Genomic DNA, 27,050 nt, shown 5'->3' with positions numbered 1-27,050 from the left:
CTGGATAGCATTAACCTAAAAAGAGAAGAAATAGCGTTATAGAGCAGAGGGAATAGGCTGGAAAGTGACTGTTGGGGAGAGTAGGAAGCCTACACCACCACCCTTTCTGACATCAGGCCTAGGAGTGTGAGTGAGGTGGAGGCCGCCATATTAGAAAGCAGCGGGAGAGGCAGTGTTGCATGAAGTTAGCCAGGTTTCAGTGAGTGAGAATGTGAAGGTAATTAGAGATGAAGTGGTTGTGTATGGCTGTTACACACAGAACGGGCATTCCAGTGAGCTAAGGAAAAAGGATGGTTGGAGTGGCAGGGTATATGGATGCGATTATTCAGGTTCCTGGAACATGGAGTGGCTGAGGAAACATAGCAATAAGGGAGGCACGGATTTTGGGTGGGAATAGGACTTGTGGGAGCAGAGAGATTGCCGAGAGAGGGGAGCGGTGGGGGAGAGGTAAAAAGTGCATGGGATGAGAATGAAAGGAAAGAGAGAGCAATAAAAAATATAGTGTGGTGGTGCGGGTGCCTGCGAAGAGATAAAAGTGCTATTGACAATCGTGAAAGGAAATTGTGAGAGAAATGAGCCAGCCAAGCACACAGTCAGAAACACCCCAAAGGTGTATGTGAGTCGAGCACACTAAGAAGATGACTTTCGGGTTTGGGCGATATGCTAAGAACATCACACAGAAAGACCTATCCAATGTAATACCAGGAGTTAAGAAAAGCATAAAATATTGCAAAATACCTCAAACCTTTTTCTACATCAAGAGACCATAAAAAAAATGTGTATCTTCCCGAAGAGTGTTTTCTTAGTAAATACCATTAGGATATTTACTGTTATCGCAGCGGCGTCACTAATCAGTTCTCTGTTCCAATCATCCTTGTTTAATGTTACCGCATTTTTTTGAGACCGTCGTAATTTCAAGGGTCTGTGAATTTACATTTGGAAAATTCAAGTAAATGAAAGGCCAGGACACTCATTACGAAATACGCTTCTGAAGTGGCTGATGTGCAAATTTGGGAGAGTTTTCGTGTGTTAAACATTGTGCAACGGAATACAGAAATCTTTGCAGGAAAAAGGAATATATTTCGAATAAGAGATTAACCCTTACGAGAAAAAAATTGAACAATGATTAATCATCTAATAAACAATTTGGGAACAAAGAACAATTTAGTTTAATCCTGTTTGAAAAAAATTCTATCGATGGTATTTTACGCATACATATATATCACATATTTAAAAGTCATGGGTAACCTCCTAGAAGCAAGCTTAATGAATCTGACAAGATTTTGTGTTCTGTGTTATTACCCGACCAATTAAACTTAATCATCCAAATAATAATCAATAGATGCAGGTATATATTGAGAAGAACCTCAGAAGCTGTTCGGCCTTACCAGGATTAAAGGGGAAATTCACTACCGCACAAGCGTTGACACCCGGATCCTTCGTTCTTTAGGTGGACGCATCCAAGAGTAGGGTTGGAGTCATCTTGTCCCTTGGGTGCTCCCACAGTGGACCTCTATATCTGTGTGGGTTCTTTTTACGCCAGCAGAAAGGAACTAAGATATGGGCAACAAGGAGCCCAGTTGACCCACATGCAGCATCTTAGTGATTTGCTCTTTGGGGTATACTTACTAACCCCAAATCTAAAAATATCTATTCATGTTGCTATATGACCACCCATGAAAAGTCCAACATAGCATCTAGATACGTAACAAACTAGAAGTATACACTATTCTTAAAAACGGAAATACTCAGATTTTAACGATTTATCGATCGGCCCAAACAAAACAGTTGCATGCTACAGATTTATTTTGTGCTGTTCATAGATCGCATGCCTTTAAGCAAATTACATTGTTAACCTTCCAACTTTCCAGGACAAAAATGAAATAGTCTAAATTTCTATATTCAACCATACCAGTAATAAAAACGCAGGACAAAAGATTACAGTCTCAAAACAAGAAACTGTTAAAGCTGACATTTACTATTATTGGAAATTAAGTGTCGCAGCAGCTTCTCCGAGCCCAGTGATCCATAGTCTTACATTCTCTTATAAACTACATCAGTGTGAAGCAAAGTTAAGGTCTCTGGATTCCTAGCCGGCTGAGTGTGATGCAAAACACAGAGCAAAAACGAGCGGCCCACTTCTGAGGCACGCAAGGACCGGTCAGTGGTATTGAGCTGGAACTTATGAATGGCTCGCTCTCAGCAGTTCTAACCACTTCAGGTCTCCACTACACAATGCACACACTACAGCACAAAACCAAATCAGGAACATACGCATAGTGTTGGCTTAAAACATGTAAGAGAACAGACAGAAGAAAGCAGCAGTCATTTCATCATCTGAAGAGTTCACAGACGAGGAGCCGACATGCCTTCCAGGAGGGTTTAAAGACCATCCACAGCACGTGACCTGACCAGCAGTTATTCCTAGAGTCGCGCAGAATCATAGAATCTGTCGGCCGACAAGAACTTCTACTCTGACCGTTTCTCCTGACATAAAGAAATTAATCGGTTCTTGGTCTTATTTTGGATTCAGGATAGCTTTATTCCTGTCCCACTCATCAAAACGATAGATGCTAAAAGCCACCTTTAACCCAGAATCGTGTTGCCCCACAACTGGATGTAGGTACAACAAGAACAAGTATCCAACACAAAAGCTACCAGTGAAAAGTTCACCGTCGCCCATCTGCATCTGACATTACGCAGCTTCACGTCCTATCGCATCTCGTTAGAACCTCCTCTGCAGAAACCCAAGTTCCAAGAAGTTCCAAGACAAACATCAACAAGGTGGACCAACTGGTGGGAACGAAGTGTTCATGTACCCCCACCGCTTGGGGTAAAACCCCCAGGATATAGTCATAGACAGCATATATAGAGAATGGTGCATCCAAAAAACTCCATAAAAAGTCTTCATTATTCCATGCAGTTCTACAAAAGGTCTACACATCCTCACCAGAAATATGTGAAGCAAATTCATCTTCAAGCGTTTATCAACAAAGCATCATGAAAAGGGTGCACATGGCCGGGCATCTGTCAGGACATCTGTCAGGACATGACGAACGAGGCACCGCAGATCGGCACTGAATTTATTTCAACTACATTAAGCGTGAGATGGCTGAAATCCGAAAAACCGACAGCATGAAGCATTGTCAGCGTTTGGAATAATGGCAGGAGATGAGGGTCACAGAAGGTCCTTCAATCCCAGCCGGCCGAAATAATCTGTTACTGTAATGGTGAATAACAAATGTAGCCACCTTACGTACCACGCGTTCAATAACCAGGGGGGCAAAATAGAATTCCTGTTATATTACAGCCGTGCTACACCATTGAAGCCATCTCCGCTACGAGGACCTCTCTAGGAGACCAGGGAGTCCCGAAGCTACGCATCACCGGCAATGTCCAATCAGCCCCCGTTATTATAAATGCCATTCTCTGGTTTTTAGGTGCTGTTCCACTCATTCATTTTTTTCTGTGCCTAAAAAGAAATCTAAGATTTTATCCTTTCCTCTGAAGGTTTAACAATAATAGCTTTTTCCAGTTTATACTGTAAGAACCTATCAGTGTCTACTTTTGTGTCACATGACAATTACGCGTTCCCGGTAAATACTCTGAATAAGAGTTTGGGCATCAATGGATGAGGTTTCAGAAGCGTTATGATGGAACAGCACCTTTAAATACACGTTAAAACTCCACCGACATCAAAGCAGGTGCAATAAATGAAGCCGCATCATTTGGTATAAGGTGTATTTCTTCCGGAAAAAAAAAATATGGAACAAGCTTTAAAATGTGCCAAATTTTTTTGTTTTTAATAAAAACTCACATACGGTATATGTATCAGAAGAAACTCATTTCAGGATTTTTCCCCCATTACACTCTCATGAGGTCACAAAACCATTTTTTAAGCATAAATTCATCATATTATGAGTTTTAGTTAAAATATTTAAATGAAATATTTAAGTAAATTTAATTAAAATGAAAACACAGGTCTATTTAAGAAATAAATTAAGGGAATGCCCACCCTTTGGGGCTAAACAGTGTCATTGATGGAATAATGTACGGATGCATTAGAAGGTTATTCCTCCCCTGGATCTATTTCTATGCTGACCCTCGAGCTGTCAGTGTGCAGCAGGCTTCGTGTACACTGACGGCAGCAGAGTCTGCACTGAGGCCGCGTTAACCCCTTAGGGGAGGTGGAAGATCAGGTTGATGTGAGTTGCTGGCTGGCGGCAGCTGTTAACCCGTCCCGTCCCACCACTGCTTACCCGGCTGCTGTGGACGGTCCTGGCTCGGGTGAAGTCGGGAGGAGCGGCGGGGCGCCCGCTGGCTTGGAGGGCGAGCAGGGAGCCCAGGATGAGGGCGCACAGGGCACAGACCAGGTACATGAAGCAGCGCAGGAGCAGCACGGTGAGGCACAGATCCGGGGCGGAGGGCAGCAGGGAGCCCTGACACAGGTGTAGTAGAGACACGAGCAGCAGCCCCGACACCGCGGCCACCATGAAGCGGGAGCTGAAGGTAGGAGGTCCGGTACTGGCCGGGTCGTGGGGGCTGCTGCACCTCTCATCGATGCTCGAAGGGCGAGGAAGCTCGGAGCTCCAGGAGTCGCTCTTCACGCAGCCGGGATCCTTCCTCCTGCAGTGCACGTTATTTACCCCGGGGTCCGTGTCCCCCGTCCGGCCGGGAACAGCTCCAGGGATCGCACTGCCGTTGTTATCCCCGGCCCCGGTGTCCGTTCCGCCGGCGGCATGGCTTCCATGGGCATTCATGCTGCTCCAGCATCCCCCGCCGCCGGGTTGCACATCTCCCCCAATGAACGCAAGCTCCGGGCCGGCTGCTCCGCGAGTCTCCTCCCTAATCCCCGGGACTGTCAGCCTCATCTCCCCGCCCCGTCCCTGTGCCGCGAGGAGGAGACTGACGGGATTGGTGTTCCGGTTGTTTCCGTTTTGCGTGTACACAATGTTATTGTTCGGAGCCAGAGCCCTGCGTGTACCGGGCATCGCGGACCCAGCAGCCCCGTTACAGCACGTTTCCAGCTCTGCTTTCACATAATATTCCGGCAGCTGCGTACGAGCCATTTATACGAGTTCTAGTTCGGTCTGTTATCTGAGCCTTATCTACTAGACAAACACCCGGCTCATTATCACACTGCCTGTGGGAAACAATAGAATGGCTCAGTCTTAATAGACCAGTCAGACACGCTGAGGGACAGACTTCATTAGCATTGCCATAAAGCATCAGCTCAGTGTGGTGATTGAGCAGGGAAAGTAGCCAACATAGCGCATGACTGACAACAATGGCCGCTGCAGGTCTGGTTTGTTTACCAGGAGAGAGCTAATGGCTTCTAGCAATAGGGGTAGGTAAAGCAGTGTTGACACGCCCCGCTCCCCGCCCATTTTTTCCTTTAAATGGGGGTGTTTCCCGCTGCTGTCAGCATGGACTCTCCCGGCGTTGGCGGGACTGCCCGCTGACATCAGTGTGCAGGTCTGGCCACGTCCCGCATGAGAAGGCTACGGGTAAGCGCTAAGAAGTTTCCTGGTATGGTGAGCGGAATACACAGCGCTGTATACAATAATAACCCCGAGCGCTGTATACAGTAATAACTCCCAGTTTGTATACAGTAATAACCCCGAGCACTGTATACAGTAATGTCGGTCGTTGTTGACAAAAACCTGGTTTTATCTAATTTTGTTTCAATAAAACTCATGTTGGCAGTCATGTGATATATTGGGTGACTTTCCCAGCTTAAACCACACATTGAGCTGATTGTTTAGGGCAGTTCTTTCATTAGTCCAGCAGGGTAATTAACACTGAGCCATTCTATCGTTTACAACTGGTGGTATGATAAGCAGTCAGGGTGTTTGTCTATTAGACTGGGCCAAGATAACAGAACTAGAACACATACAAATGGCTAATATGCAGCTGCCCGAGAACTCCAGCGATATCAGTGTTTAATAATGAACGTATTATCGTAATATAAGAATTCAGTATACTTCGGTATTCCTCAGCACAGTAGCCTTTAAGTATCCATCATGGAGTCTGTTGAGGCTTGTCCTTAATAGTCAACGAGGCAGCTTAGTATCCCTGACTGCCCTTCTAGAGAAAAATACATACTCCGCAGGATTCTTGGAGCCAGGGCTGGAGCGGAGTATACCACGCGCATGGAAGTTGCTGTTGGGTGAGGGAAGGGACAAATGCATTAGAACGGAGGACATCTAGTTTATTGTGTGTACCGTGTACCGAACCTTGGCCTGTCTACTGACCTCGATCCTGTGCCACCAGCCCTCACCTTAGATTTCCTTGACCTTGAATCTGTGTCGCCTGCCCCGACCTCGGACTTTATTATACGTCATGGCTTACTTTTACTCCACCACCTTGTGAGCCCTGTCTACCGTCTCTGCTACGTGGGTTCAGCTCTCCTGTGTTCCCCGGGGCTCTGCATAACAGCATAGTGTCCATATAATCTACAGCCATAGTTACATATTTTATCAAAATGTTTGGAAAGTACAGAATTTGGTAAATCCCTGACCTTTTCTGTAATACATCAGAATGTATGTTGTTTTATTTTTAGTGTAGATTTGCAAAAACTTCCTCTTCCTCCTAACCCCAAGAGCCACCTTGTGGCACTCTGCTTCAGAGCATTTCGATGAGGCCACATGGGAGCTGCAGTGGGAGATTTTGCAGACCTCCCCTGATTTTACAGTCATGGGAGATCAGAGGATCTCTCCAACCGGCCCATGATCCCTGCTACCCACCAGAGCAGGACAGTGGGGCAGCTACCTGGGGAGGCATACTTCCCAACTGTCATACCTGGGAACTCTGGGAGAAGAACCAGTTCTCCAGGTCAGCACCTGAATCCTTGCAGGAGTGTGGTCTTGACATGCTCTGCTCTCTGCCCATTTCCCATTTAAATGGGGGTGTTTCCCGCAATGTCAGCTGGAACATCAGCGGGCAGTCCTGGCCGCATCCCGCAAGGGTAGGCTCCGGGCTCCTGGCATTTGAGAGCTTGTCCTGTTACTTTTATGTCCTAGGACATGTTCCAGGAAATCAGCAATTGCTGATGTTGGGTGCAGGGCCAGTTGGGGAGATCACGGATCTCCCTCTAACCGGACCAAAATTAAGGTAGTGCAAGGTCTGTTTCTTTTTACACTGTGGGCTGGAAGAAACAGACCTTGAGCTTGAGCAGACCTTGACTGCCAATAGACACACCGGTCCATTAACACACATACACTGCCCTTACACACACATGCCCATAAACAAACATATACACATACACTGCCCATAAACACATATACACATACACTGGCCTTACACGCACCTGCCCACACACACACACATACAATGCCCCGACACATGACTGCCCATACACACTGCCTTTACACACACATATATGCACATACACATACCATCTTACAAATACCAACACACACATACACTGGCCATAAACACACACATATACACATACACTGCCCTGACACATGACTGCCCATACACACTGCCTTTACACACACCAGCTTAGAAATACCTACACTGCTCTAACACACACAAAAGCTTACAAACACACATATATACACATACACTGCCCTTACACCTCTTTCTCCCCATCTATTACCTTTCTCATCCTCCATCCTGTCACGGGAGCGTGAGGTCTGCCACTTCAGCCTTCTGCTTTAGTGCTCCCTCATCACTATGTGCTGGCTATTGATGCAGAGGGCGGGGATGATGTCGTATCCCGGCCTTCGGCATCATTTGCCAGTGCATAGTGATTCATGGGGCACGGAAGCTGAGGTCTGAAGCAACAAATGTTGCTTCATTTCTGCAGTTTCGCCAGTAGCGTACCTAAGGGATGCCACATACACTGCCCTTACACCTCTTTCTCCCCAGTTATGCTGTACCACTGTCAACGTCCAGCTCAGTATATCATGATAGCAGTTATGCTGTACCACTGTCAATGTCTGGCTCAGTATATCATGATAGCAGTTATGCTGTACCACTGTCAATGTCTGGCTCAGTATATCATGATAGCAGTTATGCTGTACCACTGTAAATGTCTGGCTCAGTATATCATGATAGCAGTTATGCTGTACCACTGTCAACGTCTGACACAGAATATCATAAGTTAAAATATCAAAGAAACTTGTAAGAAAAACCGTATTCATAAATATTAATTGTGCAGCAAAAGTCAAAGCACTAGGCTGTGAGCTGATCCTGCCCTGTGGTTACCTAGTCTCCTCATTCCCCGCTCTCAAGCTAAATATATCTCAGGATGTTTACGTAACCACGTGCCCTTAATACAAATGGTTGCCGAGGCATACTTTGCCTACAATGGCGGAAGTGACGTATACTAGTTACCGGGTGGAGCTTTCTGCCTGCCTAGTGTAGCTATGTTGTGAGAAGGATAAGTGCGAAGAGCTCGAGGCGATAACGCGTGATTCTCCGGCGCCCCCAGGGTTAAGTTCCAGCTATAAACACCGGCCCTCAAGCTGGCACCCCAACATTTTGAAAGGTAATCGGCGGGAGGTTGAGGATCTCAAGCGTGTTCTCCACGTCGGCCTTAGCTAAGCTGTTTGCTAGCGGTTCATATTTGCGTTGTGCCCGGGTGTTTGCGGCACCTCTATAGCTCTCGCCACACACAGAAAGCCTGTTCTAATCAGCGAGCTTATGGAGGGGCTCTTTGGTCGTGACCATAGCCATCTCCTTACCGGTTGTAGCCACGCCCCCTCTGTCCGTCTCCGTGGTTACCCGATGCGCTTGTCCCTGGCTGTGTCTCCGCACGGTGTACTGACAGGCGCGCGCCCCCCCGGTAACTAGGGTGGTGGGGCAATTCAGCTCTTACCTGGAAATCTGATCGTAGTCATTTGGATTCATCTTTATTGTCTTTTATAGTGTGAAGCCCCAGGTAGGTGTCATTGCATATCGCTGTGATGCTGGCCTCTATTTACTATTACCACTGACCCCATGGAAGCGCCACACCCGATGGCTATTACAGGGCGCCTTAAATCAATATTATTGTCTATGATTATTTTAAATTTCAAAACACCTTCCCTCCCCCGTCTTGTTGTGAGCATGGCGTTGTGCGACTGTTCAGTCGGTTCTGATACCAGGACAGCTCTGGGTACACCTTCTTCATAACAACCTTGGTAGGACAATGGGTGCAGAGTTGTGGTAGATGATTTGCTTATTTCCTGAACGTGTGATGCTAGAATTCTCACTGTCCATCCCTCACAACGAATGATGCTGCATCTTCAACTAGCATATGTGGTCACCATCCTTAGTGTTTTCTTATATACAGGTTCTTACGTCTTAAATGTATTGGTAGATCACTACTGGTTTAGTGTCTTTACCAGAAAATATAGGCTCTTATCTTCATGAATGCAGGAGGTATCTAAGGGGAGTCCATTTGCCAAAGGGAGAGCTGACAGGGGAGCTTTAGGAGAGTTGTTTCCACTCCTTGACTCCACTGTATGTTATAAAAGGCCAACCACAGTGACTGCTACAATAAGAACTACGCCAGTGAGATTTCTTCACCCTTTGTGTGTTATACGGGGCCAGCCCTGCCCATTCTACTGAAAACCCTGCTATTATTAGCTCTTCATAATGCATAATGAAGTGCGGGAGTTGAAACTGCCAATACTCCCAGGTAGATTATTTTTAGAAAATCTATTTTAGCCGTCGCTAGGGGTCGAGACGTAATTATATCGGAAAAGAACGAAAAAGCTTAATCCAAAAAAGTCAAACGCGTAGGGTCAGTCGCAATGAAAGGGGGAGAAAAGAGAATGAAAGTATGTTAATTTGCTGTGGTGCCTGTTGATTGTTGTTTTTCTTTTCGTTAATTTAGAAGTCAAGATTTCATGACGTCATGGATCGGTATGGCAACCTTTTAGATGGTGGTGATGTCGATCATTCCTTTTTTGACAGTGATGTTGACGAAGAAGCAAAAAAAGGCGTTTACAGTTCCTCGGGGCCAAGCAAGCCGGAGTATGTGAAAAAAGCGGTAGAAGATGCAGAGGGAGAACAAGGTGCAGGCAAGGGAGATGGTGACAGAGCGGCTGGTCGGCCATCGTATGAGCGTGAAGTTGCTGTGTCTGGGTTTGCTTTGGAGGCCATGAGACCTAGCAGTGCCGTGAAGTCTGGGAGAAGCTCCGTACAAAGCTTGAAAATAGAAACAACCATCCCAACAGGGATTCCTAAAATAAGACGGGAGTTTGAGGACAATTACTACCCAGATGAAGATGATAGTAGCGAGGAAGAAAGCTACCTCTCGAGACCCAAGTCATCAAAACAAACCAACCTTGTGAAGAAAAGTGCAGGGAAGCATAGCAGGGATCTATCCTCTTCTATGTCCAGTTCGGATACAGAGTATTCGGACGCCGGGTCAAATGACCGCACGTCTAGATCTTCATACCAGTCTTCAAAGGAGAGAGGGCCTTCCCCTGAGAAGTACCCAGGCAGGGATCTGAGAGACTATGCGGAGGAATCCGAAGACACGGTCACTGATGTGACCCCTCTTTCTACACCCGACATCAGTCCGATACAGTCTTTTGATCTGGCAGCTACCAGTGAAACGCTAAAAAACAAAGTAAAACGGCAAGAAAACATCAGCCAAGAAATATATGGTAATGTTACAATTGATACCTTCAAGGCCAACAGTCTGTAGAAGGTGCTGTTAAATGGTAAATATATGTATGTTGATATTATGACTGTCTGCAGTCCTGGTTTGTTTATAATCTATACATTTGTGTACTGAGTGCCCAGATAAGGCTCTATTGGGTTCTTGTGTCTTGACCATTTAAACAGTACGGTACAAACCCAGGCTTGGATGTGGAATCAGCTATTGGAATATGTGTTTCTTAATATTTAACAACCGACTCTTCAATACTACTGCCACATGTTTTTGGGTTGCCTGAATTTTTTGGTAAAATGTCCTCTTTTGTCAGATCCCGAACAGAAGCCTAATCCAAAGATTTTAGAGGATGCTATGGACCTAAACCAGTTGCTGAAAGGTAAGCCTGTGTGTTCGGGGCGAATTGTTGGTTTTATGGTTAAATAAATGCTCACTATCTTGTCAGATAGCCGATTTACACAAATCTTCTCCCGCGGAATGACATTTCATATTACTAGCAAGGTTTGGCGATACCCTCTGTTGCGTCTTCATTGTTTTATTAAAGGTGATTTACTACAAATCCAGCATTAGAAATATCATTACTAGTGCCATTTAACGGCCAAATTCTTCTCAGAAGTGGAACAGCACCTTTACAACAACAGATTTGTTACTTTAGGCAACATCGCACAGGCAAACCTGATGCATGTGTTTAGTTTTTGGTTTGTGTTTTAAATTATAAGCCTTACGATATAGACACCGGATAGTTAAGGTTTTAAGCTGCGTCCGTCCTGATCTTCCTGCGAATTGCGTGTGTCGGGCTTTAATTAGTCTGTCCCTGATTTCTGCATTGCCATGGTAATCCTTCAATGCTCTATCTTTAGGCTAATGACAAATAGAGCGCCCCCTACAGCGTTTCTCTGTAAACTGTGCAGTAGCTCACATACTGCCTTGCAGACAATAACAGTGTTTTTAATTAGCTCCCACCGCCAGTTTGCGGAAATTGTTTTGCAGAGAGTATCTCCTATCCCGCTGGTTAGTTAGAAGTCTTAGATTTTGATTTGATATTTGTACAGGGAGACCTGCGTGATGATCCACGGAGTAATGGTTTAATGATTTGCACTGTTTGCTCACGTCTCAGCATTTTCTCTGTCGTATCCAGGGATTTAATTATTGAAGCGTTGGTATGTTCTATTAAAAGCCTTATCTGTATATTACATGCAAAAATGGAGGAGCACACAATCTTCAAAAAAATAAAAGGCATAAAACTTCAGATTCCCAGGTTGCCGCTAGAATAATAATGACCAATAAGTGCACGAAACAAAGAGAGAATTCAGCGAATACCATTCACAAAACCAACTAACAGAAAAGGTTATAGATGCGCTTAGTGTGACCTCAAATAATGGGATATAATAACCTGAAAAAAGGTCAAATATCAATTTGCAGGTAGAACTCTACCTTGCATTGCCCAAATAACTTAACCCAAAACAAGTTAGACTGTATTATGAATAGATACCTATTTAAGGTAGCTTGTAAGATATCTGCCTTATTGGCTTTTTACTGATCTTGCTGCTGCTTTTGAGGTCTTACCCTTCATCCCCTTTCTGCCACGTTACATTGATATCTAATTCTAGACAATAATGCGTTTGATTTGTGTTTTTATGTTTCCTTGAAGCTTTTATGCATCTGGATAAGAAAGACCATCAAAACCTGGCAGTCCAGCACCCTGAAATGGGGCGCAGAAAGAATTACTCTTTTACGAACGAGGAAGTGAGGCATATTGACCGGGAAAACCATAGATTGCTGAAAGAGCTCTCCAGGATGGCATCCAAACCCCGGGGCAAAAGTCTAACTCCTCCGAAACCCAGTGCCACCCCTGTCCGACTCTATCACACCACACTGAATAGACAAAGGGAGCAGCAACGTATCGAAAGGGAAAACATGGTATGTTTTACACAAGCCTTTCGGGTTCGTTTATTTCAGTTTCCGGTTTGGTATGCAGAATGGAAAGGAATCGCCCCTCTCTCCTGCCATAACTCGAGTTAAGTCAATGTACATTAACTACAACCAAATAGATTTGTGGTGGCGAAGAGTAAAATGAATCTCCTTATAATTGTAATGGGCTACAGAAGCATAAATAGAATAGTGTACAGCGCTAAACACCACTGTGAAAAATAAATGAAATAAGTCAATAAAAGACAAAACTTACAGATCCCACAAAAATAATAAAAGGGACTTATCCTTCACAAGGGGCCAGACCCTTAATATTTAAATAAATTGAAAAAATACTTAGCAGCACAAACTCCTAATAATGGGTCTGACAAAGAAGAAAATTAAATATAAAATAAAACAAATATTCAGGTACTTTAATATTTTGATAAATAAATATATATATATATATATATATATATATATATATATATTATCCATAAACAAAAAATAATAAAAATGTTAGTAGTGGGTAAGTAAATAATAAGAATATCAGTATCTACAATACCTTAATAAGTTATTCAATACCTTAGTGTAAAAGCTTGCTGAAGTTTCATAGCAAGTGCAGTGGAAAAAAAACCCTTTATGTAGACAATGTTGTCTTAGATGGAGTATAAACTTGAATAACTTGCTTGAATAGGTATGGAGAAACAATAAGGACCCGGGCTGGGAGAAACCTTAGTTCAAAAAAACCACATCTACGTCTAAATGCTGCACATTTCAGCCTCGCTATACCTTTCTCAAGCTGGCACGTCTGAAAATACTGGGCTGTATTAGCATGAACACTAGTTGCACAATTGCTAATTCATAACGAAGGCAGAGGAAGACTATGGCACTCTCTCCCATTTGGCAGGTTATCCAGCGTCAACCTTTTGGCTGTGCTTTTAACACAGTATTTGGGGGTACTGGTGGTCCTCATTGAGTGTAAACATTGAAAATGATCTATATCATCAAGTTGAAAATGTATGCTTGGCATAATAAGCTTGAGAAATGTAGAAACCAAAATGCTTTATTAATGCCGGGTTTACCTAACGTGAAGCTTAAAGCAAATATTTGTCAGGGCTCCAAACCATGACGTCATAGCTGGACTAGAAATCAAGCGACCTGACCGTAATCATTTTTATATGTACTGGACAAATACTAGGGTATTGGTCATAAAGTCATCTAAACCTGTTAATTCCTGCAGTGTGATATAGTATATGCAAGGATCTGGAGATGAGCCAGTGATAATATTTACCGCACATGTCTTTAAAATCTGCCTTAAACACCTTGTCCATGCCCTCTCTGATTCCCTCCCTGCTGCACTCGCTGCAGCGATGCCTTTCTAGCACTCCCTTACTCACTACAATACTGGTGTATTCATGTCATTGTCCACATTATGCAGACATGCCCCAATTAACCCTACTAGCACCAGTGACTAACCGTATTCTCATATTTCTTGTCAGGAGCAAAATAAGACACAAATCAGCTGTCTGGCTCTCTTCAAATCTCTATAAAGCAATCGGGATACTGGCAAGTTTCCCAGTTTTTAGTGCAATTATTATATTTTGAAACAGTTGTGTCCAGTTGTCTTTTTTTTCTTTCTATCCATACTCCCTTAAAGAGTTATACTATAACTCTAGACATAAATTAGGAACGATATTTGAAAATGGTAGTAATACATTTGACCAGGAGAGGGCAGTAACGTTGCACAGTAGTAGTGCAGTGAGCTGACGGTTCTCATGCTCATACTTAGTGATAATATTTTCCCCCTTTCATATGTTTGGAAAAGAAGCAGTAGGTAAAGGTAGAAATAGATTGCATAGGTGTTTGCCAACGACTAAGTTGTTATGGCTTTGCTATAAGCGTGAGCATAGTGGCACCCTAAGCAATATATGGCCTTCGGTGTTTTTTGAATTGTCATCGCTGGGTATGAGCTTAATTCTTGTTTTATTCTAGAATATTGTAGTATGCAAGACACTATAGTCAGTCTGCCTTGAACTCCCGATGATCGAGAATTGCTTTCTTTTCTCCCCAAGTATTTTTTTTCTTTGGCAGGAAATATTCCGACTTAAAGACCAATCTGTTTTTATTGCACTTGTGCCCATCTATAATCTCTCAATGATTTAGAGAAATGTACTATTCACGTTTTGGGAGAAGCTTTATATTGAGGACACTGTTGCCCTTTGCAAAAGAAGAAGCACCAATGTCCCTATAACTCTGTGAAAGTGACATTTAAGAAGGGCCTGTGTCGTATAAATAAGTTGGAACAGTCAGCTGCCTGGCGTTCCAGCTGTCTAACCAAGGACTGGCAGAGATAGCAGACGTGTTATACCCAGGACTGCGTGGAGTAGGCTCCCAAGAGCAGGGCCCATCTTCTCCTTCTCTACCACAGTGTCTTAATGTGTGTTAATGGTTCTGTCAAAATGTGCAATGCCAATTTCAATCTGCCGGTGCTCTATAAATAAACGTGATGTAATCCTCTACAACCACTCAGATATTTTGAAAACACACACAAAAAAGAAAAATGATGTAACATACAGGGTGGATGAGAGAAGGCATGTGGGCACGGGGTTGTGCCAGCTTGGCTAGAAGACCAGCTGTCGGGCAGGTGAAATGAACGGTGGCACCGATCTCTGGGGGAAAAACCCCCTTCAAATGTGCTTTTTGTTACTTGAGATGATCGAGTCATAGGAAACCATCATGCAATTTAAGATGATGAGGGCTTGGAAGGTTAATATAACTTCTCCATTTAAAGTGCATTTGTAGTTGGTGGTAGTGTGAGGGATTTTACATTATATTATAGGGTCATGCAATCAGCCAGTTTTATAGTTATAATAAGCAGATATAGTTTCCTGCTGGCATGGGTGATATGAAGACATTGCACTGGTGTGTCTTGTTCAGGAATTAAGCATCGTCTATTTCTGGCTTTCCCTGTGGACTTTTTTGCTTAGCTAAGTCTTTCCATTTGATTGCACATAGCGTGGCACACATCCAAGCTCATGTGACATTGGGTATATGTGCAGGAATGTCTTCTCGTTCTGTGTGTCATGCCTGCCTGACTTTATCTTGTAAGGTGAAAGCGTTGGACCGGGACTGGTTCAGTGCTCTTGTTATGGGCCAGTAATGATATAATACAATATCTGGAATCCCCTTGCAAGCTGAGAAGCTGGGTCTGTGATTGCTGGTTACTTTAGAACATAAATGTACCTACTCTTATCCCTGTCTTTGCTTAAAAAAAGGGACGCTCCCGTGTCCTAGGAGCCTCCTAAACAACGAATATGAAAGTTCTTTCATATACTTCAATCCTTAAAGATAAATGAGATGCACACCAAGAACAGACCGTGCCTTCATAGCCTGTCCTACGGTGCGTCCCCACTTACGAGAATCTCTTCTGCCATTGCAGAGGAAAAATGGAGTCTCATTCGGCACCCCTCCCCAAGCATTTACCAAGCCGGCGCTGGAGATGACCGACGATAAGTGTATCCTACGTCAGATGTGTTTGGGAACTTTGGGAAGAAATGCTTTACGGAACTGAGAAGGTTTCCGCCATGAAAACCTTGCAGTTTGCCAAAGATATCCTTCTGGGCTGGAGATCCAAGTCTTAACTGCATGTAGATCAAACAAACCTGATATATGTTAGCAGATTGGTTTTTTTTTTAAGTGTTTTGGCATTGCTGGCTCTGTTCCCTTCGTGATATCATTATGTGGCTTTGTATACATGTGTTATTACATATTAAAATAGCTCGCTGGTATCAAGTTCCAGATGGTAATTTTAAAACCATGTGTTTATTAATTCCTGTGGTTCTTCAATTAGCTCAATATATAGATTGGCAAAGGTGTGATTTAGCAGTGAGTATGCAGCCGGACTACACTGGATTATGAAAGGTTGAGATGGCTCGGCTTACTGCAAGCTTAATAGTAGGAGATCTTTTGAAAATCACCACTTCGGTGTTTGTCTGCCACTAGTGTGCACAGCCACAGAAGAGAATGTGTGGCTCCCTTTACCCTGGCACTTCATACCGCACTGCGCACGCACACACACTAACATTGCTGCTTTATTGTCCTGCAGGCTTTGCTAAAAAGGCTGGAATCTGTTAAACCAACAGTTGGCATAACGCGTACCGAGCAGCTCATGGATTACCAGCGCCAAGCAGGATACCTCACCTCCACCTCCAGTAGGTCAGGGAGGTCCATGAGCCGGATCAGCTCATCTTCTTCAAAAGGCAAGGCTGATCGCTGACATGTTTAACTCCTTTGTTTCTTACAGTTTGCCTGATCCTCGGTTTTCAGACCCCAAGTAAGAAGTGCAAGATGACAAAACTAATCCCTAAAAAATTTGTGTTTTATTTTTAGCCTGGTAAATGTAGCATTTGTTGTTGACATATAGAAGAATAATTGGCTTAACCCTTGTTTGAGCGTTCTTCTAGCAAAACAAAAAGATTAAATGGAAACCTACAGCAGCAATATCCTTAATAGGAGCAAGAGTGTAGTGAAGTCTGGAGCCCTGGAGATCTTGGTGTCCCTGAGGCACAATATATTATTGTGATAACGTTCAAAAACGTCCTGTCCCTTTAAATTTGTTCCACCAGGGTCGGGAAGACCTCTACCGTCCCGTGATTCAGGAAGTCACGAAAAATCACGTTTGCTTGCGGAACTTTCAGAAAATGCATATGCGCCAATAACATGTCTAACATATGTAGGTTAACACATTCACAGTACCCCCATCATTAAAAACTACACGGCTATTCTTCCAGAATCCCCTGTACTCGCAAGGAAGAATTTTACGGCAAAAGTAAAAATTCACCCGTTGGGTGATAAAGGGGAATACTGTATATTTGATTTTGTACTTCACCAGTGCTTCCACCGCAGTTAACATCTTTTTTTTTTTTTTCCTCTACAAGGTGGTTTGTCACGCGTGTCCAGTACAAGCAGCCGCAGCGACAGGACCAGTTCCAGTGCCGCATCGCTAAGACCTACAAAGTCCAGTAATGTCCGAGCAGCGTGGCTGTGATGATCCACCCAAATGGTTGTACCCCCACCTTGATCCCAGATTTCTATTGAAGTGATTTTGTAAATTCATGTGTGAAGGACCCATAATCCTATTGTGAAAATCTTGACAAATAATGTGTATTTCAAGTGGCTGTTATTTATTCTCTTTGTACGTTTTTTATTTTTTATAACACATGTCGTGCCATTCCAGCATGCTGTGTTGTGTTGTGCATACACTCCAGCTGTTGTAGACCTCTACCGGCATGCTAACACCTGTTTTTTTCCCTGTACCTTTCATTGCTGGTGTTAAGGTGAATGGTTTAATTTAAATGATTGGTCTATAAGGATGGTGCAGGTGAGGTGTATCACTCATTGAGGTGATATGGACCAGCTCTTCTATAACCCACCTCCCTGTGCATTTTAAGTATATTTTAAATATTTTTAGAACTATATGTGAATCTTTACTAACCCCGTTAGCTGCGTACCCTCTATTTTTGTGTCTACCTATATCCAGGTATCTGGGCACTTCTGCCTTGTTGCGGGAAATAGTTTGGGAGTTTTTTTTAATTAAATCTAGCATGTTCTTTTTTCCATACAATTCCCGCGTTTCCCAAGGTATCTGCTTGCAAACTGCAGTTTAATTGGGTAAAGTAGATTTTCAAACGCACTTAGCAACGCTTCACAAACACACATGTGTCCTGTCATTTGATGCCTTTCATAATTAAGACAAAAATGACAAATATATTATGTCCCTCCATGTTGCCCATATTCATTTCCTCTGTGTGTATAAAATATCTCATAATTTGAGGGCTGTTTTTTTTGTCATTTAAACTCTCATTCATAAAGTGAATTCATTCCAGTAATAAAGTGAGGCTGAAGTCAGGTGTATTGCTGCAGTTTACACAATGCATTGCAGATGCCGTATATTAACCTGTGTGAGTGATGTTAAAAGGAGAAGCCCTACCAAACTTTGTTATTATTAGTATTCTATTAAAAGTATGTTTTCAAAATATTATTCTGTTTTAGTTTTTCAAAGTGTTCCAGTTCTTGGAAAATGTGTTTTCAGGAAGCTGCATGTAAGCCATGTATGTGTCCTAGATCTGTTATCTACTACACAAAACAAGACAAAACTCATACTGCCTGCAGAAAACCATAAAAGAGCTCGGTATAAATCATCCAGTTGGTCTACGGAGGATGGACCATAAGGAATCAGCCCGGTGTGTGGTTCGAGCAGGGAAAGTCACCCAAAATATGACTGACAACATGAGATCAAATCTGGGGCCAATGCTACCTACATTACTGTTTACACTGATCTATACTAGTGAAGGAGAAAAATATTTTTCCTCTTTAGCTCCAAAATGCTGCTTACATTTTACTAGCTGTTATTACACCAATCATCTTGTTAACAAATTCAAAGGAAATGGCTTTCTTGGTTTCAGAATTGAATGCAGACATCCATACATGCAGGATACTTCCGGAATAATCCATGTATGCAGAATACTTCCAGAGTAATCCATACTTGCAGAATAATATGGCATTAATGTTAAGTTGTGGCTAAAATGAGCTTTAACACAAACATTCTGCAAAGCATGGGCTGGGTGATTGTTGGAAAGGAATAATCATGTAAGAAAATTACCTAATTTGTATTTTAAGGAAAAAGGTTCAGAGTATCAGTTACGCTGTTTTTCAGGTATTAGGAAAAACATTCCTAGTAATCATTCATGCACATCTGTCCTGCTTTTATCATGACAAGTGTTCCCAGGAAACATGAAAGAAGCAAAATGTTACTAGAGGTCTTCACAACCAGTGGTTTTCCCGCCCTCATGTCCAAAGCTTTTTTTGGCATTTTTACCGTGTATACAAAGTTTTAAAGCAGAACGCATTCCCTTCAATTTCAATCAAAATGGGACTACACAGCATGATAAGTTACTTACGGTATTTTGGCTACAGGTAAAGAATGTTTTTTCTTGGTGAGGCGACAAATGTATATGTATGCATGTTAGAAAGTTTTGGGGATGCAATATTACGCTTCATTCACGCACATTGGTTACACATTTTGGAGATGCTAATGGAATCTTGGCTCCTAACAAGTCACTAAACATTTTAAAAGCCCTTTCTTTGCCCTTCAGACCAGAAAGTGTCAGTCCTCCCCAGTCTGATTTGAGCAGTTCAGGGGTATGTAAGAGATGAACAGGAATAACTAAATTAATTTAATATAATTTACATCCTATCAGGCAGAAACTGATCAGCACTTTGTAGAATCCATATGTATCTAGTGTAAAATGGCCGATCATGGAGATACCTCCCGGATAATGTGTGTTATTTCCTTGTATGCCTCCACCCCTTTTTTTCTTCTGTTCCCTTTTCTTTGAAATGTCAAAAATAACAATAAAGAAACTTTGATTTACCCTAAAATGGCCGATCTGTCAGCCATAGGTAACACACACACACACACCATGTTTGCACAGAAGTACCAATGACATACACAATGTTTATTGTTTAAGTGCTTGTGCAATTAGTGCAATCGTAAAACTTAAGCCCTTCAAAACAAGATCAATTTATTTTATTGTCTGAAGACAAATAGTCCATCTTCTCCTAATCTTTGTAGGAAAAATACTGGGAGAAAAGACAACTTCCTTATGGCCATGTAGGCCTCAGAAGATATCTGTTTTATAAATTGGTTGGATAGATTGTACTTCAACAATTTTTTATTTTGTTTTTAGTAATGTGATTTTTTTAGGTTAAAGAATAATAAATTTAGTAACAAAACAGCCTGAATTGTGCGGAACTGTGGTCCTGACCAGCAAACAAAGTGGTTGAAACAAGGACTGCAGCTGTAGTTAATGTATGGATCAAGGGACTCTTTGTTCTTCAATTGTAATGAACAAATCTAATTTAAATTACCAAACAAGTGGAGTAAAGTCTGTCACACTCATTAAAGGGTGGTTCCACTCATTGTTCAGTTGTCACACTCATTTGTGGTTAGCCACTCTATCCGTGGACCGTTCGCTGTATTCAATGGGATACAGTTAAGTCATGGTTTAACAGGGATAAACGCCTAGATCCGGCATTGGGAATTATTAGACATGGAGCTCCGAGGGGCCGCACACGGGTGCATAGATTCGAGGACGTGTACCAAGCTCGTCACAGCTCTTCCTATATAAACACTAAACTAACCTTCTCTATCCATGGCTGTGACGTTTCTCCTGGCACCACAAGAAAGCCTTCAAATGACAAGTTTAGTACATTGCAGCGGTTATAGCATCGAGTAAAACTGTCTTGCTGTCCCATCCTTTGCCTTTAGGTTTTAAACCTACTCCCTGATCCGTCTACATGGCTACTTTAAGGCACCAGTGGACTACTGGAAAAGGCTACTGAAACTACAAAAATAAAGATAGAGTCATTGTGTAACGTCATTTTTTAAAATATTTTATTTTCACCATATATATATGTGAACAATTCAGCTGACAATTGTACCCAAATTGTACCCAAATTGCTACTGACAAATTAAATATCTATATAGGATGATTCTATAATCTTCAGTAAATGAGTTAAGGGCTATCGTTGGTCTAGGACGAAAGAGCTTAACTAGTCTTTGTAAGACATGTATTGCTCGTTATTTAATAAGTTACATTAGTAATACTGTTATTAAAGGTGGTGCCCAGGTTTCTGTGAATTCAGTTATTTGTATACAAAATGCAAAGACCCATTCATATGGCAAGGTTGCACGTGTCCCCTTCGTGCCGTGGTAATTTCCCTAGGAAATACTTTTTTGTTTCGTCCCTGGAACCAGATGCTCCACAGCCATTATGCGGTGTATTGAACGGGCTATATACTGGAAAATTGAATTTATGCATATTTCTTGATTTCATCATACAGCACAAGTACAAATGCACCACCCATGCCTCTCAGCACGTTGGACAAAGCCCCCTTAAAGAAAGCTTTACCGCCTTCATCTTTAGCAATCTTCTTCCAGCAGTCAATTGTTCCCTTGTACATAATATCAGCTGTTGGAATGTGAAGAAAAGATAATCAGTTCTGAGTTCATTCATACACAACACAAATGGCTAGTGTTTGATAATCCCATCTTATCCTGAATCTAAGACGACACCAGTGATAAAAGTCAAGGAAAAATGGCCAGACTAGAAAGGGTGGCAAGCAGAATGGAGAGCTTTGCCACAAACCAGCAGAGATGGTTTGACCTCTTGAGTCTCTGCTGTGTGGGGTACCTGGATATGACGTTCAATTTTGTGTGAGGAACAAATCTCTGCTCCTACCACCACAAAGAAGCACAGGTTGGAGAGTATCGGGGCTGAGTGGGTTGTTGTTGCTAAATACAGGTCCTGTGTTCTAGTCAAGCGACTAAAGAGACAAATGTGATGGCCGTGGTGTACAAGAGGGACGGACCGGTCCACCAAATTATTAGCTTACCTCCTTTCCTGCCAGACTGCATCATCATACGACGTCTTACAGTATCAAAAGGATAGGAGACAAGACCGGCGACGGCAGTGACGGACTGAGCGATCATCCAGCTCACAATAATGTGCACGTTCTTGGGATCCGGCAGCATGCCTGCAAGTGGTGGGAGGAAAAACACATTATTGTAATGGGTAGATGTAGGACCTCATTGATGAGACCCAAATATAAGTACAGTGTCACAATATCATATGTGGCTTTCATATTCATAGATGCCAAAGTACCCCATTATCTTTTATGGTTTTACTATATTGTTTGGCCTTATGTATTAAATATATGTTTTTTGGATTGGGAGCTATATGATGGTGAGCTAAACTCATTTATGTAACACGACTGAACCTATGGGATTTTAGACAAGCCCGAAGTAATGTGTAAAACCATAGACTAAAACTATTGCTACATGCCTCTTTTGACCCATTCAGTAAGGTTATACGTACCCTTTGCAGTATCATAGACACCAAAGTAAGCTGCTCTGTAGATGATAATGCCTTGGACAGACACATTAAATCCCTGGTATAAACCTTTAAGGCCATCTGACTTGAAGATCTTGGTTAAGCAGTTTCCAAGGCCAGAAAACTCTCTCTGGGCTGGACCTTTGCCGACGTCAGCAGCCAGACGGGTTCTGCCAAAATCCAGGGGGTACACAAAACAGAGGGATGTGGCACCAGCAGCTCCACCGGATGCCAAGTTACCGAGGAAAAACCTCCAGAATTGAGTGTGCCTGTCTACTCCCCCCAGAAAGATCTGCTTGTATTTGTCCTTGAAGGCAAAGTTGAGGGCTTGAGTTGGGAAGTAACGGATGACATTGGCAAGATTGCCTCTCCAGAAGGAAATGAAGCCTTGTTCCTTGGGAATTCTGACTACACAATCAATGATTCCCTTGTATTGCATGTCAACAGTTATCTGCTTACTGGCATGCTGGACCTACCATTAAGAGAAGGAAAAGATTTAATTAAAACAGCTGATCATTGACAATATACTAAAGTTTGTTAACCAAGTACATTACTATATCAAAATCCAAGTTTGGGGAAAAATAATATTTATACCGCACTCACACACCAAATATACACCAAATATACATCAGACTAAATTAGGATGCCATGCTGAACTAAAGTCTAATGAATGTACAACTTTAAAAGAAACTCAGTTGTCTGGATTCATGATCACGATCACTTAAATATCTTATACTATCGGACCTGGCATACCGAGTTCTTTTAAGGGAAAAATAGGCATTTCAGTGGTATTTCCTTCAATGTTGAGCAAGAAATGCACAAATTACTGAATACTATCCTGGAATGACCAAAACTATTTAGTTTTTGACCCTTATTTCCAACCTTGATTAGGGCACTATGTATTCAGTTGTTAACTGGTCAGACGCGTATTCATGTGCTTATTCTATGTAGAAATATCAGACTAGCTGAGTTTGTGTTGTCTGTGTGCATATGACCCTCTATCTACCTATTGTGTGAGCTCCATCACTTTTATCAAAATATTTTATAACTGGTTTGACTGGCTTTTACCCATTGTATCATTATATACAATTAATAATACATTGTAAGTTTGTTTGAGCAGGCGCCGCCTCAACTCTTGTTTCTGTAAGTCGAATTATTATGTTATATACTACTTGTTATGTTCTGTCTACCCATTGTACAGCGCTGTGGAATATGATGGTGCTATATAAAACAATTAATAATAATCATAAACATGTTAGATACTAAAAGAGTATATCACTAGCAATGGTGGACTGAAAATTTTTTTTATTAAAAAAAAAAAGATAAAAATGTGTAACCTCCTCGTATCATATTAATACATACTGGAATTTATGAAACCCAAACAAAGTAGACACTGGGCAATATCTGGGGAAATGGCTTTGTGATTCAAGAATGATTATTTAAAAATTGTGATGTTGAACTTGCTTATGAAATGTTTGGTTCTAAATGTTATCATTGTTAGCACATAAATCAGAGACAGGCAGGGGTGATCTTCAGAAGTACCACAGCAGGTCAACAGTTGAGGTTGATCACTGCCGGTTCATATAACTTGGCTACGGAATCAGACATTAGCACTCATGGCACATCTGCCGAACCTTGAAGAACATGTAACTGGAGATGAAACAGTAGCCCGTGGAACATTACGTGACAATCCTGATTCAGAGGACCTGGAGCTTTTTCTATTAAAAAGTCATTCCTGGGTGGAACATAAAGGTATATTATGAGTCACAATCACTGGCTCCGTTTACTCTCTGGAATGTTTTTATATATATATATATGTCTATATATATATTAAGCTCATTTGGTCAGGGCCTTCTGTAAGTCAAATTGTTATGCTATATACCACCTGTTAAGTCTACCCATAGTACAGCGCTACCGAATATGATGGCGCTATATAAAACAATAAATAATAATAACTTAGAAATAAGGGATTCTTTACATTATCACATAGGTTTCACTAATGCCAGTGTTTTATACCCCGGTGTAGAAAAGCCACATACTTTTTTTTTAAAGAGCACAAAGGAAATGACTGTAAACTCTGCCAAAATGTGATTTCCATGACGCAGCAATAAAAAAGTGAATTTTATGCTACCTTCAACTGATTAACACAAGTATGCAAATCAGTCAGTGTTCTTAAGGTCAAACAGTGGGGAGGGGGCAGAAAGGTGCGAGGATGGTCATGAATGAAACTGAATGATGGTGTAATTGAGCTCCAAGTACGAGATAGATGGGGAGGCAAGTGTGTGGCTAGTAGAATAGTAATGTGTTAAATCCATGTGTGGAGCTGTAACGTTGGGAGGATGATGCTACATTAAACTCTGTATTTTTGCTTTATTTCTCTAAGTAATCCTGTCTGTGCCCTTGCCCTGCATGCACAGTTGAGTATTTCCATCAAACACGACTGTACACATGCAACCAGATCCTGCTTTCCAAAACCCCACGGAGGGCAAATCCCAAGAAGGGGCATTAAACTAGATATTGAACAGACTTACTAGTAATCTCTGTGGCTTAGATTTAACTACCTCCAGTCTGCTGTGGGCTCACATGTTATGAATTCAAATGGTTTAATATGAAAGCCACAAATAGATCTTTGTAATGTAGTAATGAAGAACATAAAATCCGCTGTATACATGATCCAGAATTGTTAGTAACTGTATAGGTTAGGAGAAACAAGTGCACATAATGTTTTTATCCATTCGTGAGACCATACACATATAACTTACTTCAATGGAGAATGAATTTGCATTTGGAGGTCTGATTTGCATAATGTCACATATAGTGATGTCACAACTAAGTAACAGAAGTTTTTCTGATGGTAAAATACATAGATAGTCTAACCACATTTACACTATACTTCCTGGTGGAATAAGATAAATCTCAATGTATGCCTACTGTTATTTCTACTGTTATTCACTGTTACTCTAAATTTAACATTATAAAACATGTTTAGAATCAGTAAGGTCTATCATCGCTGCAACCTTAAAACATATAACCTAGCAAATGAAAAAAAGGATTTGCGCTTGTATTTTTATAAAACAAAACGCTGCATTGTTACAAAATATATGTTCTGTAAATAATTCAGTAAAAAAAAATAATATTGCAATTGTATTGCTTTGTGAGCAGGACATGAATATACCAATATATGCAGTGATAATAATAATAATACAGAAACAATACATATTTTTGTAAAGGATAGCAATAATAATGTCTGCATATTTTATTGAATTCTAATTTTCTTTTGGCGTACACATATTTCCCTGCTTTTAACCTGTTAGTTGCTAAGTTAGTGGTTACTCCAAGTTCCTAAGGACCTATCAGTTGCATTCTCTTAACATGTGCTCTTAGTCATTCCAACCCAGCCTTGTGATGGCTCTGTTCTAAAAACAGTCAATGGAAAGCAGTCCAGACCCTGCCCATGTGTGCAGAAGACACCTTCCATATTTAGTCTGGCTGAGTGAAGAACCTCCCTGCACACTGGGGCTCACATTCACCCCCCTGCCCATTTTGGCTCCAGCTCTTGGATAGTTAACCCTGTAGGGCATCCTGATGCTATAGGGAAGGGGTGAAGGAGAGCAAGTGGAACACAAGTTGCCACAGGATCACTACTCATGCATGATTGGCATCTCCTGTCACCCTATCTGGCTGAGTGTGGTGGAGTTGTAGCCCACAGCTGGGGTCCCAGATGTTACTAATGTTTGGTATAAAAGCTATTCAGGTGGTTGTGGCTAGAGTTTCTGGATTGTTGGCTACCAAAACAAGTTTAAGTTAAATAGAAAGCCACTGTCTTCCACACGAATAAGTTCTCATCGAATGATGCCCATGAGAAGTGAGGGCAGGATAAATCAGGACTAACAGAGTTACTTAGCAGCATCACATAATCCACATAAGACAGAATGCTGTTCAACACCCCATGCGATGCTTACCTGCAGCAGCAATTTAACTCTTTCGATGGGGGCCACAGCAGTTTTGGAAATAGCTGCAGCGACACCACCAGCAAGAAAGTCCTTGAGAAAGCTAATAGCTTGGTCACCCATTGTGGAAGAGGATACGGTGTGCCACCTGCCTCCTGCAAGTCAGCCTCTGAGGGTAGGCACTGTCTGCACTTCCAGCCAAAGTGGGACGAGGGATAGGGCTGCTCCCCTTTATAAAGACACAGGATCTCCTGGGGGGCGGGGATGAAGGAGCCGCCGCGGATTGGCTGAGATGCCTTGATCAGAGGGCATAGGGGGCACGGCAGCCATATTGTTTCATGGAGACCCCCATGCGGATGATGCTGCTGGGACATTTAAAGGGCATTAAAATGTTATCTGGTGCTAAGTGAAGAACACTATGTTACAGCATGTGCCCAACGTATTAATAGCAAGCCAGGAACTCCGCTGGAGACGCTGGTACCACGGTGAGCTCTCTTACTGACTATAGCCTGCATTTAAAGGACAATCCATGATCACTTCCAGACAAAGAACCACCGGAATCCGGTAAATCCGGTCACAAACCTTTTGATACATAATGGGTAATCGTATATATACTGTGGG

At 42.2% G+C, this 27,050-nt stretch overlaps 3 protein-coding genes across 3 annotated transcripts in view; 1 reads left to right on the top strand and 2 right to left on the bottom strand.

Moving 5' to 3' along the window:
• LOC149285573 (sorting nexin-25-like) overlaps window positions 1–5,069 on the bottom strand; it is a 65,951-nt gene extending 60,882 nt beyond the window's left edge. Inside the window, exon 1 of the mRNA XM_089495176.1 lies at window positions 4,260–5,069. Within this exon, the coding sequence (XP_089351302.1) occupies window positions 4,260–5,069 (810 nt within the window). The remainder of the gene's footprint in view (window positions 1–4,259) is intronic.
• Window positions 5,070–9,850: 4,781 nt separating this feature from the next.
• Window positions 9,851–17,551, top strand: LOC149285572 (cilia- and flagella-associated protein 97-like). The gene is made up of 6 exons (XM_089495175.1): window positions 9,851–10,607; window positions 10,929–10,994; window positions 12,267–12,535; window positions 16,632–16,741; window positions 16,830–16,859; window positions 17,464–17,551. Exons 1-6 carry the CDS (start codon window positions 9,851–9,853, stop codon window positions 17,549–17,551), a joined length of 1,320 nt encoding a protein of 439 aa, XP_089351301.1.
• Window positions 17,552–21,400: 3,849 nt separating this feature from the next.
• On the bottom strand, window positions 21,401–26,552 carry LOC149285571 (ADP/ATP translocase 1-like). The gene is made up of 4 exons (XM_089495174.1): window positions 26,442–26,552; window positions 22,465–22,951; window positions 21,983–22,123; window positions 21,401–21,558 (listed from the first exon to the last, which is right to left on the bottom strand). The coding sequence occupies exons 1-4, from the start codon at window positions 26,550–26,552 to the stop codon at window positions 21,401–21,403; spliced, it is 897 nt and encodes a 298-aa protein (XP_089351300.1).
• Between the last annotated feature and the right edge of the window lie 498 nt (window positions 26,553–27,050).

Source organism: Sceloporus occidentalis, unplaced genomic scaffold (assembly GCF_023333645.1).
Source record: "Sceloporus occidentalis isolate IW3139 unplaced genomic scaffold, rSceOcc1.0.p SCAF_77, whole genome shotgun sequence".
Lineage (NCBI taxonomy): Eukaryota > Metazoa > Chordata > Lepidosauria > Squamata > Phrynosomatidae > Sceloporus > Sceloporus occidentalis.
This window is presented reverse-complemented; position numbering and strand designations above follow the sequence as displayed.

Bases quoted from the DNA above. Each gene is read 5' to 3' on its own strand.
- LOC149285572 (XM_089495175.1), top strand. From the start codon at position 9,851: ATGGATCGGTATGGCAACCTTTTAGATGGTGGTGATGTCGATCATTCC. The intron at 10,995-12,266 runs GTAAGCCTGTGT...GTTTCCTTGAAG, and splicing joins CCTAAACCAGTTGCTGAAAG to CTTTTATGCATCTGGATAAG. The intron at 12,536-16,631 runs GTATGTTTTACA...ATTGTCCTGCAG, and splicing joins GTATCGAAAGGGAAAACATG to GCTTTGCTAAAAAGGCTGGA.
- LOC149285571 (XM_089495174.1), bottom strand. From the start codon at position 26,552: ATGGGTGACCAAGCTATTAGCTTTCTCAAGGACTTTCTTGCTGGTGGT. The intron at 22,124-22,464 runs GTACGTATAACC...CACCACTTGCAG, and splicing joins TGTCTATGATACTGCAAAGG to GCATGCTGCCGGATCCCAAG. The intron at 21,559-21,982 runs GTAAGCTAATAA...ACATTCCAACAG, and splicing joins GCAGTCTGGCAGGAAAGGAG to CTGATATTATGTACAAGGGA.